Source organism: Stegastes partitus, unplaced genomic scaffold (assembly GCF_000690725.1).
Source record: "Stegastes partitus isolate 25-593 unplaced genomic scaffold, Stegastes_partitus-1.0.2 Scaffold68, whole genome shotgun sequence".
Taxonomy (NCBI): Eukaryota; Metazoa; Chordata; class Actinopteri; family Pomacentridae; genus Stegastes; species Stegastes partitus.
This window is the reverse complement of record NW_007577799.1, coordinates 760,668-775,217: the sequence shown is the minus strand read 5'-3', so window position 1 is coordinate 775,217 and position 14,550 is coordinate 760,668. Positions and strand designations below refer to the sequence as shown.

Below are 14,550 nucleotides of genomic sequence, written 5' to 3'. Positions count from 1 at the left end.
TCAATTTTATCAGCAGTAATGAATTCATAACAGTGGAAAGAAACATTCATTTATTGTTGTCCTCAGAGATCACACAGATTCGAAGTCGGCACAAAAGCACCGCTGACTGTTTCCATCAAATCAAAAGAAATGTTGATATCTGCCGCTACTCAATTCACTGTTTATTGTCGTATATATTGTGCATTACCACTGCATTTGTCAAGAATCTCTCAGAGGAAAGTATAAAAAGCCTCCTTTTTGCCTCTCCACTGTAACTACCTTATTTAGACTGGATGGAACTCAAGAGAGCAGAGATCAGTAAGTCATGATCAAGTTTATTTAGCGTATTTAGGGTGCTGCAAATACAACTGATGCGGTTTTATGCCATGTAGTCAGAATTATTTTCCCATCCTGTGACACTTAAATTGTGACGATCAGGCTGATGGAGGCTGGAAATGAGCAAAAGAGACATTATGCAGATGTAAGGCGAGCCCAAGTTACTTGTACAGCATCTTTTAACTACAACTGAAAGTGTGTGAAACAGACACAAAATGCATGAAAACAGACTATGTTCAAATTATAGTGGCGATGGGCTAAAGTGGAGAAGATGAGAAGTTTGTTTGGAGGCAACTCCATAGTCAACCTGCGAAGCTCTATAAACTGTGATTCAATTTAAGTTAAATACGTTACGAGTAGGGGCTTCTATAAATGGAGAACGCTTAAGGTGGAAAAAGATAAAGTCCTCTTTTTGTGACTTTCACTATTGTTCCCCCCACAGCATGAGCATTTAGCAGAAAGCGCCGGCCTGGAGACCCCACTGTGTCTAAGTGGCATGCTTGGAGAAAGACATGGCACCTTGACTCATAGAAACAAGTGTCCTACAGCTGCCACGCTATAAAATGTTGTATACTTGATACTGAAAGTACAAGAGAGGGCGTGTGCGTGTGTGTGTGTGCGTGTGCGTGTGTGTCTAGGTGTGTGTGTGTGTGTGTGTGTGTGTGTGTGTTTTCTCATGCATGTGGGTTTCCAATGCTTCCAGCTCAGGAACATCAAGAGCTGTGTGTTGGCCAGGAGGCTCTCCCAGGGATAAACAGAGGGAGAAACTAATCCTTACTCTCCTCCACATCCAAGTAGTGTGTGTGTGTGTGTGTGTGTGTGTGTGTCGTTGCATGTGTGCTTCATCCATAGCTGCTGCAGGCAAGGTTGCATGCACATGCAGTTGAATGACCTTAAAATGTTAGAAAAATATGTTACAGGCAAGCATGCTTAGTCTCCGTCAATCACTCGCATATTTAGAAATCCATGTTTGTATGGCGGTGGTGTCTGTCAGTGTGTGTATGTGAGCGAGATAGAGACTGTACTGAGGGGTTTTGTGTAATCGTGCTGAGCACTGAAGCGTGTCGAGAGGAAGGACATGTCCTCAGCTCTGATCACATAGTCTACTACAACCACAATAGAGGGGGAGAGCGAGAGCGATAGAGAGACAGAAGGGTGTTAGGGGAAGAAAGGGAGAGGAAAAAAACATGAAATGAATGGATGATGGAGAGGGGATGACAGACGAAAAAATGGAGGCAGAGAGGGAGTAAGCTACAGTAAAAGAGGGAGGGCAGTAATTCAAAGGGGAGGTTTCAAAAGAGATGTGCGAGGGAGAGAAAAAAAAGATGGGTGGAGGTACAGGCAGAGAGGGTCAGATGTAGAGGAATGCAGATAGAAGCAAAGGGAGAGAAAAGGGCAAGGGAGTGATGGAGAAAAAGAGTGACGGAGACAGAGTAGGGCTGAAAGAAATAGAGGCAGAGATGAAAGACTGAGAAGTTCGGATGGACATGGAAAGCTTGAAGGATTGGTTTGATCCCCCTCTAGTTATTTTTTTTTTTCTGTCTCGTTCTCCCCCCTCCCCCCCACGTCCCCGCTATATCTTGTACATTCAGCGAGGGCTTCCTAGTCACAGCAGCCCAAAGAAAAAGTCAGCTCTGCTCTAAGCGAGGTGGCCCCTCAGCCGACTGGCTAATTGCAGAGGTATCACTGTGTCAAATGACTAATAGAGTTTCCCTTCCCGTCGCTAATCTGCCAGCAGGAGCACAGCCGCGATTTGTTTACTCTGCGCCGAAGCAAAGGAATACAGAGACACACCTTTTTATTTCCTCTCAAACACAATTTCACGCTGGCAGAGCGTTAGGTGTGGAAGGTGCGACGTCTATATGTGCGTGTCTATTGGCATACACGCGCGGCGTATTTCATGATTTGTTTAATATTTCATGAAACAGCACAGCGAGTGCGCCTTGTGCTAGTCTTCAGCAAATTCATGAAAGACACACCCTCTCATGCTGATATATTTGTCTTACCATACTTGTAAGGACCATTCGTTTGTGTGTTTATTCCATAGCCCCAAATCTTAAAGGTTGTATATGAGGGATTTTGAACATAATTGCAGCATAAATCTCGCAGCAAACAATTTTCCGCTATGTATAGATATAGTGTGTCCTTAGCAGATAATGAAGTTACAGTCTCTGCTGTTTATACATTTTACTGCATGTGAGTCCCTCCGTTTGAAATTGTTGGGTCTCCCTGCTTTTATAAACTGGCCAAGGGTGACTTTGGACACCAGATTTTAAAAAACTGTGAAAGTGCTGTCCAGAACATCTAGCCTGTGCTCCAAAAAAACAAAGAAGCTTTGGGTAACACCTGTGTTTCCTCTGCTTTGTAGGTGAAACACACCCAGACAGACATAGTGGAGCACAAAGGAAACAGGTTCATTGAAGATATTATTACTTGAGCTAATGGCAACTATGACCATTTATTGTATATTACAATGCTAGAGTTGGCTCGATTGCTTTTTGTGAAGGTTGCGTGGCCAATGCATTTGTTAAATACATTTGATTTGGTCTGACGTGCTGGTACTCTGGTGACATCCACTGTTTTTAAACAATGTATGCAGAACCTTTAAAGTTCCACTTTGGTCTTTAATTAAACCCATAAAAAGTCATGTCTATGTATTAAAGTTGCATATATAAGTTGTTGGGAGGGGTTTTTCTCCGTAAAAATCATCCTTTCATGCCTTAAAATGACTTCAGTGTAAGTCCAAACCATTGCTTCCTCCTGAATGTGCAGATCTATGAAGTCCCCGCCTATATCCACACCCACCCTACTGCTTCTTACTGCAGCTCAAGCTCACCAGCTCACTGGCACAAACATTTTAAAACTACTCTTCATTATGCAGTTGCAAGTTTAAGTTGGAGTATACTCCTTTAAAATGGAAAGCTCCGGTCTTTAAATTGACAGTATGGGTTCCTGAGGTGTCTTACATATGAAACTTTATGAATCTGTGTTTTTTTAGTTTGTCATCCCTGCGTCACTGCAGTTTCAAGGTGGAAGTGTTTGTTGCAGCGTTGAATGCTTATTTTACACACAATATGTGTCCAGCATTTAAAAAACACATTTTAACAAGGTAACAAACAAACAAAAAACAAGTAATTTCACTGGTGGGGTTCTTTAACTCGGTAAATTCTTAACTCTAAATCTAAAACTTGAGTCTCAACTGATACAGTTTCTTGAAGACTGGTCAAGAATTGCAATATTCCAAAAGTCTAATACCACAGTTTTGTTTTCACAAGGAATAAGAATTCAATCATATACGTGTAGATATATATAACAAATAGAATGACACACAGGCACACATAAACAGGCGCCCACATCCTGATTTTCCAGGCAATATTGGCCCCAAAGGTCAAGTCATCAGTCAGAGCGCACCATTACCAGAGCAAATGATAAATTCAGCGGCACCCCATTTACTTAAAGTAGGAGAGAAAGCAGACAGAAAGATTGAGTGAAGAGGAAAATGAAATGCAAAAATGGGTGTGGGGAGGCTGAATACAAAGTAACAGAATGTGAAAACAAAAGGAAAGGGCTAAAACAATGATTTGGTACGACATTTCTAGGGGATTTCTCCGTCCCTGCCATCTCCCTGTATCAGCCTTGCTTTCTTTTCCTTTCTCTTTTCTTTTTGCAACTTGTAACCAGGGACATTCCTATTCAGCGGCCGCAGCATAGGCTATAAAAATAATTTGACAGGACATTTTATTTTGTGTGTGTGTGTGTGTGTGTGTGTTGTGTGCTTTCCTCCTCTCTTCTTTTCGCTGGTCTTCCACCCCCTCTTTCGCTCTGAGGTTGGGTGTCATGTCTTTCGGTGAGTGCACGCCGACACTGGTGGTGTTAGCCAAAAGCCCTGGCTACTAATGAGACGTTCAGAAAGACAGACACACCACAGACACCATTTAAAGAGTACAGAAAAGATGGGATTTGCTTCTGATGGGAGTAACTTTGCTTCATTACCCTCCTATACCCTCTGTTCTGTGCGGCTCTACTGTCGCTCCCTTCATTGCCTCTTGCTTCGTCCCTTTCTCCTCTATTGGCTCACTCTTTTTTTCTTTTTCTTCTAAACTGAAGTGCTCTCCCTCGTTTCTCAGTTGTTTCTTTCTTTTCTCAGACTGTCTCACTGTTTTTCTTTCCCTGCCTAATTCTTTGGATCTTTGTCAAATTTGGGGCATCAGTAGAAGAGCTCACACAGCCTTTAGCCTCGTGGGCATTGCATGGCGGTCTGAAACTTGACTTTTTTTTCGCTGTCTGTCTGGCAAAGAAATTTTTTGTTAACCTGATTTTAGAGTCAGAAAAAATATGCTAATGCGGTTACATCATCCAAAAGGTTCCTCGTGGGCCAACTAATAGAGTTTTCCAGACTTGGTGCGAAGAATTTAAATAAGAGCTTTTGAAAATGATTGTTAAGCAGCGGTTTAATCTGCATCATGTGCCAAATAGGTTGGCCAGATTAGATGTGTGTGATGGTGTGTGTGAGAGAGAGAGAGAGAGAGGTGAGAAAAGACAGCGATAACAGGGTTGTGAAGGTCAAGTAAATGCCAGCACTCAAGACAGCGCTAAAGAGCAAGTTTGTTGGTCACATAACGATGAGATACTCAACCTCAGCACTCACAATCGCACAACCTTCAGTCCTGTGTTATTACGCATCACATAGCCTAATGTGTGAATGTGTTCCTTGTCATACGTGTATACAAAATGAATGGGAATACAGAGCATGTTGAGAGTGCGCATGCATTGCAATTTGTGTGCATTTTTCCTGTCCAGACATGTTTTAAAGGCTAATTCTCTTTGTGACAGGGGGCTCATTGGCCTGCGTTAAAGCCTTAGTCAATCACGTGGCCACGTATTGATTTCAAGGCTGCGTGATTTATCACTTACTCCCTGAAGAACACGTTTATGGGGTTTCTTTTGCATGTGTGTGTTTCTGTGTTCATATACCTCGGGTCCTAATGACAGACGAGATGGATCCCCTTCACACGGTTTCTCACAGTGTTTTTACAACCAGAGAAATGAGGCCCCCAGACTCACATTAACACCTTGATGTATCGCCGCTCCACCGCTCCAGCGCAACGGGGGAGAAGGAGGTGACAGCTACTGTGCCCCTGCAGGCTGCTTACATCCCCGAGCAAATCCCCATTCAATTTCCAAGTCACTCTAAAGAGAAATAGCTTGATGCTTTATTTATTTATTTGTATTTTATGTATTTTCTTTTTCTTTAGTCCTTATTGCTCACCTGGCAGATGTCTCATGGTGCCAGAAAAAAAAGTTTCTGCAATTGTCCTCTAGCTGCCCACAAATAGAATTACAGGCAAAGTTTATGTTTTTTTATTGCATGGGAATGACAGGCTAATGAGCCATTTGAATGACAAAGCTCACGTTGTTTGCGATCCGTCAGTGTTGTGGAAACTGTTGTCAAGTTTTTTCCGGGAGTAAAACTATTCCAGAAGCAGCTACAACATTATAATCACCTGCATAAAACTATAGAGGTCACCCCCTTGTGCTGCCAAAAGAGCTCTGACCTGAGGGCAGCATGGAAACTAGACCTCATTGGCTTGTTTCCGTATATGCTAGATCGAATTGGAGTCTCGGGAGTTGGAGGCCATGTCAGTGCCTCGAGGCTCTTTGTTGCATTCCTTGAGCCGTTCCCGAGTGCTGGTGTAGCCGTCAGGAAGTGCTGCTGCCTTGGGCATGTGTGCTCGGTCTGCAACAATATTTAGGTGGGTGGCACATGTCAAAGTAACATCTATGCCAATGCCAGAACCCAAAGTTTCCCCGGGGAACATTGTATAGTAATGAGATGATCAGTGTTGTTCCACCAAACCTGTCAGTGGTTTTCATGTTTTGGCTGATCAATGTGTTTTGCCATGACTGCACTGCAGAAATAACATCCCTCCAACAACAATAAACTTATGTCATCATTTCTGTGCTCCAACTCTCAAGAACTGCATTAAATGCCGGATTTTCTACAAATATCAGTGCAGTTGATGGTATAATGCTCAGTGATTAGGTTATGATCTCAAATTTATATGAACAACTTTCTTTCTTTCAATCATGGGCATTTTTGAAACTGTTTATTAACAACAACCTGTTCATCTCTGTGTTTGCGTTTCTGCCTTTCCTCTCCTGTCCTGTGCTTGTGTCTTCGCCCTTCTCTCCTCCTTTCCTCCTCACCCCTCCGTCGCTCTCCTCTGTAGACCTGACCATGCGTGTCCATGACCAGGTCCATGACCTAAGTTATGTCCTCTGTCCCTACTTTCCCACCATAGCACCCTCCTCCCCTGGTGTCGACTCCGCCCCTTTGCAGCGCACAGGAAGCCACGGCACGGCGACGGGAAACTACAGCCGCGGCGGGACCAACAACTATGCCACAGTGGGCCCAGGCTACACCTCGAGCGGAGGTGGCGGAGGGGGAAATGTATACGGCTCGGATCCCTATGTGGCGGACCCCTACCGCACCCTGCAGTACTGCCCCTCGGTGGTGGAATCTCCCTACAGCAAGTCTGGACCAGCCCTGCCACCCGAAGGCAGCCTGCAGCGTTCACCGTCCATCGACTCTATTCAGAAAGACCCCAGGTAGGATGAAAGGGGGCAGTGTGGGCTGTGTGTTGTGTGCATGAGCATGAGTGCATACGTGTTTATTGGTCCATATTATATATGCACAAGATCATGAAGGACAGGACGCCTGAAGGCATTTTGAAAGGACATGTGTGACAATCACCCCATGGATTGGTGTGTGACAAGAGTTGATAAGTTTGCAGAGATGAACACACACACACACACACACACACACACACACACAGTGGCACTCGGAGGACGTTACAGTCATTTTCTTGCCATAAATACTAATTACCTGACCCCTCCCCTAACCTTAACAGAAAGCCTTAACCTTAACCTATCCCTGGCCACAGATCAATATTCTCAGTCTTGGTCATAGTAGCCAGCTGTGTGACACGAATACATAGACTAATTGAAGTAGGACTTATTGCCGACCTCCCTTAAGGTTAAAAAAACCCAAAAAGAGGCTAAAAATCACAGTTATACATACTCAAGCCTCCCAATCAAGTTTAGGCACCTCAGAAAGTTCTGTACTGTACCGCAACTTTTTTTTTTTTTTTTACAAGGCTCACTCTAAACAAGCATTTAGGCTGAAACAGCTGTATCCCAAAATACTGTAATGGGTGACATCATCAGTGCGAGGATGAAATTTTGAAGACTTTTCAGACCTAAACCACCACAGAGTGATTTATCGTACAATCAATAATGATTTTACAGCTCTCAGAAGTACGTGTCATTGAAAATAGTTTGCATCCATCGTCTATTCAATAGCGAGTTAAACAGCAACTTTTTTTTTTGTAAAGAAAAAAAGTACTAGTTACTCCAGTCACACACTAGTTGCTTTAGAAGCTCTTTTTCACCTCTCTTAGTGTCATGCTGTGTTTAATAGTTCTACCGGCCTGTGATCACTTTCATCCTCTTGTCTTTGCAATTAAGCAAAGCTCCCTCGCCTCACTTTATTTATATATATTTCACAGGACTCTTGATGTATAATTCCTTTAATTACAGAGTGAGAGGGACTGAGACGTGTGGATCAAGTCTCAGCAGTAGCTGTCAATCATATAAAGAGTGAAAGAATGGGAGAGAGAGAGAGACAGTGAAAGAGATGACAAAACAAAAGGGAGTGGGAGAAAACTAAAAGCGATCTCAAAGAAAGCAAAGAAAGACCAGGAAAAGTTTGCATGACATGTACACAGTCATATTACCATGTGGCATGTGCACAGCTGTAGAATAAAATCAGAAAATCCCCCTCGAGAATCAGTCTTGTGAAGATGTATGATAATGAAATCATGATGGTTTATTATTAATGTAGGCTGATTGGCTGGATGCTGATAGTCTAATGTTCGCAATCAGTGAGGGTTGGGTTTCATTTTGCAAATGAAACGGAATTCTCCAAACGTATATTTTATTTGGTGAGTCATCGACGTTGTAAACAAACACAGCAGCTCTGGCTTGTGCAAGAACATCTTCACTTTCTGAAAGGAAAAGCAATTTTTAAAGAATATATTTTCATATTGTTTGCACGTTGCAATTTGTGGGCTTCACTTTCTTGTTTGTGTACACAGAAAATTCTCCCTGAATGCAGCTGGAGGCAAAACAATAACATTCAGGATGTTCTGTTTCCTATAAGATGCATCGGTTCCAGATAGTTTTGTGACAAAGGCATAGGAATTACAGAGTAGAAACGTAGATAGAAGATTATTTAGCCTAAATATCTTCTTTTTTTAATCAGTTCTTTCTTTAAACTCTTCTATAAATGCCAAAGTAATCTGCCTCCTCAGGTGTTAAGCAACCTGATGGTTTCTTTTAGAGTTTCACTGAGAGGATCCAGTAGGAATTGTTAACTGCCTTTATGTAAATCCTAATTCGGACGGCCATTTTTTTTCTTTTTGGAGGATCAGCATATAGAATTCCCTGCCAGTCACGACTGACCTGAGACTTCTTGTTTTATTGTGCTTTTAGTTTGTTACAGTTTTTGTCCTGTGCGTTTACTCTCATGTTGTTTTGTCTTCTTGTCTGAGTTTTAAAGTGTGTGTTCATTGTTGAGTTCTGTGCATTTTACATACTCATAGGGATGGTCATTGCAAATTAGCTTAGGCTGTAAATGCTGTGCTGTGTGGCGTCACTTCATGCTCCACACTTGTAGACAGGTAAAAGAAAGAATGTCACAGAGACAACACAGAGCGAGAAAAATAATTTAAAAAAATAAAAAGAAACTGTGGAGCAGATTATTCATCATATCAAACACAGTTACTCATAGTTGATGATGAAAAAGAAAAAAAAGTAATCCATATGAGAGAGTGTATGCTTTTCTACTGATATGGATGCCTGTTTTCAGTTGTTTGCTGTCATTTATTACTGTGCCATATGGAAGACGGTCTGTAGAAGTTTGCTGTCTGATCTGCTTGAACAAAGACAATAAAAACTTTTTAAACTTAAATGCAGGTCTGTTTGGACATTGCAAAAAAAAGACCTTCTGTATAGTTTTCTAAATGTATACATTCTAAACCTTGAAGAAAAGAAGTAAAATATTGAAGACAGAAGGAAGTTGTGGGTGCAGAAAAGTTAACAAAGTTTATACAGTTTACAGAAAAAAACAGCTTCCACAGCACGCTCAGTGTGTCATAAATTTTATAACTTAGTTAATTTTTAAAAACTGAGGCAATATAGAAGTTGGCTTAGAAAGTAAATATAGTTTGTAAATACTCTCAGGCATGTACTGACTATTATCTCCCCTGTACTTGCAAGAAGGTGTTTATTGTTGGCCCAAAAGAGTCATAAACTCACATTCTTGTATCCACAAGTACACATAAGAGATCACTTTGTTTCCATTACCTCTTCAGGCTTCATACACTTAGTGCACAGATCCAGACAGAGATTTTATCTTTCCTCTTTTATTTTAGACAATGCGTGATAAAATTTTAGATTCTCAACGTTTTGCTTGCAATTCTACTTCAGCACAAAAAGAGTTTTTTGTGATGAATGCCCCCCTGCTGAGTTCAATAAATCCTTATTTAATTAGGAGTTACACAGTTATTCATGAGTATTTTAAAATTTAGACTTTACTAGCTGGAGCCTGATGGTGTGAAAATTCTTTACACCCAGCCTGCTGTTTGCTTTTATTAATTTAGGCCAACTCCACAGGTAGCCAAAGTGCATAAAACTTGAAAAGAAAATGTGTTAATGAGTGGATTTTCATGGTGGCGCTACATTTATTTTTAATTTTTTTTTGTCTGATTGTCTGACACTTGTATCCCTGCAGAGGTGACTACATTGTTCTGACCGCAACTTCAGAAAGATATTTCACAGACACAGCAAAACCTAAATAACGACAACTTTTTCCAATTTTCTTATGAGATAGGATAAACCTATACACATATACATGTACTACTGATAATAATTGTCAGCCTTACAAAGACCCAATACAGACAACTGAAATACAGCAACCTAGTAATTGGCAATATTGAATATTGAATGATTGATCTGTCCATCCATCATCCGTACACCGCTTAATCCTCACTGGGGTTGCAGAGCCTATCCCAGCTGACTCAGGGTGAAGGCAGGGGACACTTTGGACAGGTCACCAGTCTATTGAAGGGCTGCACAGAGAGACAACCAAGCACACTCACATTCCCACCTATGGGCAATTTAAAGTCACCAATTAAACTCGGCATGTTTTTGGACTGTGGGAGGAAGCCAGAGAAGCTGGACAAAACCCACGCTGCACAAGGTGAACATGCAAACTCCACACAGAAAGATCCCGGGTGTCCTAACTTAATAATAGATTCAGTATTTAAATCTGGCAGGAATAAAGACAGTAATACTTCAAATATTTGCTAAACTGTATATTCAGGCCAACTAGACATATGGTGTGTGGAGGGATATAAGTCCACGTATGAAGGACGCTTCATCTGCTTCCCTAAAACCTCACAATTCCCTGTGGCTATGTTCATCTTCTTCAATTCTCTGTTATACCCAATGAATGTGTTTAATCTCAGCTTTGAGTTGCAGTAAAATACCTTTAAATTCCTGCCTTTTAATTTCTTAAACCCTTGCTATGTTTATATACTGCACTTAATGTCATTGAATTGGATATACGTGTTACATTTCTCTTTGTCGGGAGGTTAAATGGCCACCTACTCAAACTTCACCCTCTCTCTTGCTGTAATTGGATCTAGTTGAGCTAACATGAAGTGCTAAATGAGTTAGCAGCTATTAGAGACAAGGAACACTCTGACTGAGGGCAGAGGTTATGTCTGGCTGTGTGTGTTTGTGTGTGTGCGTGTGTGTGTGCGCGCGCATGTGTGAATGCAATGGCTATTTAAGAGAAGAGTATGTATTTTATGTAAGTCATCAGCATATTTCTGGCCTAACTTGTCAATGCAGTGTGTGCACATGCACATGTGTGTGTGCAAATGGCAGCTAGTAACACAGTTAAGGCCATTATAGTTGCAGGAGAGTGAGCATGATAGGGCAGAGGTGATGACAGCGACACAAAGAGAAAACTCAATAACCGCTAATGGATGGGAGTGAACAGAGGAGAGGAAGGAGAGGGGGGAGATAAGATACATAAGGGAAGGGAGGGAGGGAGGGAGGGAGGGAAGGAGGAATTAGTGACGATGAAGCTAAAGGGAGGGAGATGATGCACAATGCCGGAGACGAGAAGGTGATGAAAGGCACTTGAAGAGCAGCGGGAGGGAAATAAAGGAAGGAGGAGAAATTCGGGAGGAAAACAAGAAAGTGGAGGATGGTGAATAGATGACGATCAAAATAGAGGAAGGCAAATAAATAGCAGAATGATAGAGGAGAAGTGCAGGGCAGGGAGTAATGTAGATAAGTGCCTCCCTTTCGTTGTTTTGTTTGTGTGTTTCCCTTTAAGCTGGCTCTCTCTGAAAAGGGATTCTCGCCCCCACTGGGTTTCCTTCTTGAAATGAATATTAAAAACATTGTAGGGAGTGAGATGATGAGAAAAAAAAAATGTTGTGCGTAGACTCGCAGAACCAATAAAGAAATGGGTGGCAGGAAAGGAAAGCGAAAAACTAATAATGAAGGAGGAGAAAAGAGAACAAATAAAGGGGGTACAGGGAAGCACAGATAGGCATTTGTTCGGGGAATAAGGCATACCTTAAGAGATCGAGAAAAAAAGGAGGGAAAGAGAGGGATGAACATTAACTCAGGGAGAATGGGAGTTTGGGACCAAGGAGATGGGTGGTTATTGTTCTAAAACTTGGGAGCTTAGGAGGCATGTAATAGGGCAAACAACGTCGTAAAGGGAGAGCTACAATTCACTTTGTTGTAGAAATGAGGATTGACAGAAAGGAGGGGGAGAAAAAAAAAGGAAAACGTTGTAACATTGCGATCAAAAACAAGACTACAGTATTATTTCAACTGTGGGGATGTGCTTGACTTATCTGATCAAACACTCAATCAGTCTGAAACAGAGACGCAGCACTTCAAGATAAGATGAATCAAACTCCCCTCATTTAAATCAAACTCTGCTCATTTACATTCTCTCCGCCAATACAAATATATTCACCCAGCAATTACGCCGGGAAAATTGATGTTCTTTTGTCGTGATTGAATAACGATTGTTTCTGCTTTTTTGAACGTTTTTTGCGTTGAGGTGATACTTTTATCAAGCAAGTAAAAAAATAATCCAGCACTAAAACATAAACCATCAGACTCTGAGGGTTAAAGCCATATCTCTGCAACTATAGATGTAAAGCGTGCAGTTTAACAAAATATCCCCCGTGGCCCCGTTATTTGGGAGGTATAATTGAGCTGCTGACATGAAATTGCTATTTACAGTTCCTTGATGTGATGTGATCCGGTGTGACATGTCATTGTCACTGCTTGCTATTTTATTGTCACCGTTCGTTGGCTTCCAGCCCGTACATATCGCTCTATTTATGGAAAATCTGTGGTGGTCAGCAGCGACTCTGTGCATATTTGTGTGTGGGTCCTTGAATGGGTTTCGTGTGCGTATTTATATGTCCAAGGCAGTGTCAAAGAAAGGGAATAGTGTGTGTGTATTTGTGTGGCGTCATATATGATAGCATCGGGCTGATGCAGTACAATGTGTTGCACAGTCTAAAGGACAATGGCATGTCATTGTGTGTGCATGTGTGTGTTTAATAAACATAGAGGGAGAGTTATTATGCAGCGACTGGTCTTGTTGTTACTTAGGCACTATAGGGTTTATTTATGTGTGTTGGACAGAAACAGATTGCCAGAATTCCCTTCTTGTGGCCATTGTCTGTTTGTGTTAGCACGCTCCTCCGTGTTGGATACATATGGTTTATGCATGACTCTACAGACGGGATATCTGCTATGGATGGAAACTGAGGCACTGGCCGCCTGTGTCTATATGTGTGTCTGGTTGTGAGTGTGTGTGGTTGGTCTTGGCTATAGAATTATATTCAGGGGATCCCATACTCACTTAAGTGAAAGTAAGACCCACTCACATCCACAGTACCCCCAGTTTACCATATGATGCACCTGGGGATTTCTGCTGTGTAAACAGATTATTTTTCCTTGGCGTTCACTCCAAGTATCGGGGTTAGATTCTTGAATTTAATATAGTGTTCTCCATTTCCAGTAGGTAGGTAGGTATAGCACACTACCATCCACTGCTACCAATCTTTTCTTCTTTTTCCTTCTTTTTGCTTGTTTGCTGGATTACTCCCTCCACATTTTTTTTCCACCACTTATACATGAGATACAACAAAACCTGCAACATACTGATAGCCGCTGTGCTTTTTTTTGCTTTTGGTACAGTTTCTTTGAATTGAAACGATTGAAGTTTGGAATACACGTCTAGCTTATTTTGCAACAGAAGTGTAGGGTGCCAGTAAAGTGTGCTTTTAGCAGTTTGTCCATCACATTGTCTCAAATATCGCAAAACTAGAGTGCTTTTATTAAGGTTGTTTTGACCTGCAAAAATGATTTAGAAACAAGTAGACAGAGTTTGGATGCTATTATAGAAAGAACTAGGAAGGCTTCATGTTTGATTTCTTAAGCGCAGTGGACAGACACAAAGGCACCTCAGGTTTGAACGTTTCAGCACCACGGAGAGCGACAACAAAAAGCAGCAGTGAAAGGACTGCTGACTATCGCTTGTTCTAACTGTGGGACTACTGTATATATAGTAATATTTCCTTTTAACCATGCAGAATCATGCTAACAACCATTTGCCAATAATGAAAAAAATAAAGCAGCAAATAATACAGTGTAAAATATACATCTCAAATACAAAACTATCTGAGGGTGTCTGGTTCACTTGGTAGCGACAATGCTGCTTCTTTTTTTTTGTCCTTGTATGTGTGAATTTTAAATAATTTATCCAGCTCCTTGGATTGCACATTGTTCATGATTGTGTTGCATGAAGCATGTTTCCGAAACAAAAGTTTGCTTGTAAGACTGCAGCTATCAATTATTTTCAGTACTAGTAGATTCATTCTGTACAATGTCAGAAAATAGTCAAACAGGCTAAGATAATGTGTGAACCAAAGATAGTTTGTTACTTGTGAATATTAATATTTATATTTTTGTGGTCAATGTACATATATAGATGAAGTGGGGATACGCAAGGTGAAAGAATGGAAATCTCAAGTGTTTCAGGATGACAATGAGAATCTACACACA

The 14,550-nt window shown here is 41.4% G+C and overlaps 1 protein-coding gene across 3 annotated transcripts in view; it reads left to right on the top strand.

Moving 5' to 3' along the window:
* The window catches only part of ctnnd2a (catenin (cadherin-associated protein), delta 2a), a 272,067-nt gene that overhangs the window by 148,193 nt on the left and 109,324 nt on the right, over positions 1-14,550 (top strand). For all 3 annotated transcript variants that reach the window (XM_008276295.1, XM_008276293.1, XM_008276294.1), the window contains one exon: positions 6,618-6,924. In XM_008276295.1, coding sequence (XP_008274517.1) covers positions 6,618-6,924 — 307 coding nt within the window. The remainder of the gene's footprint in view (positions 1-6,617; positions 6,925-14,550) is intronic.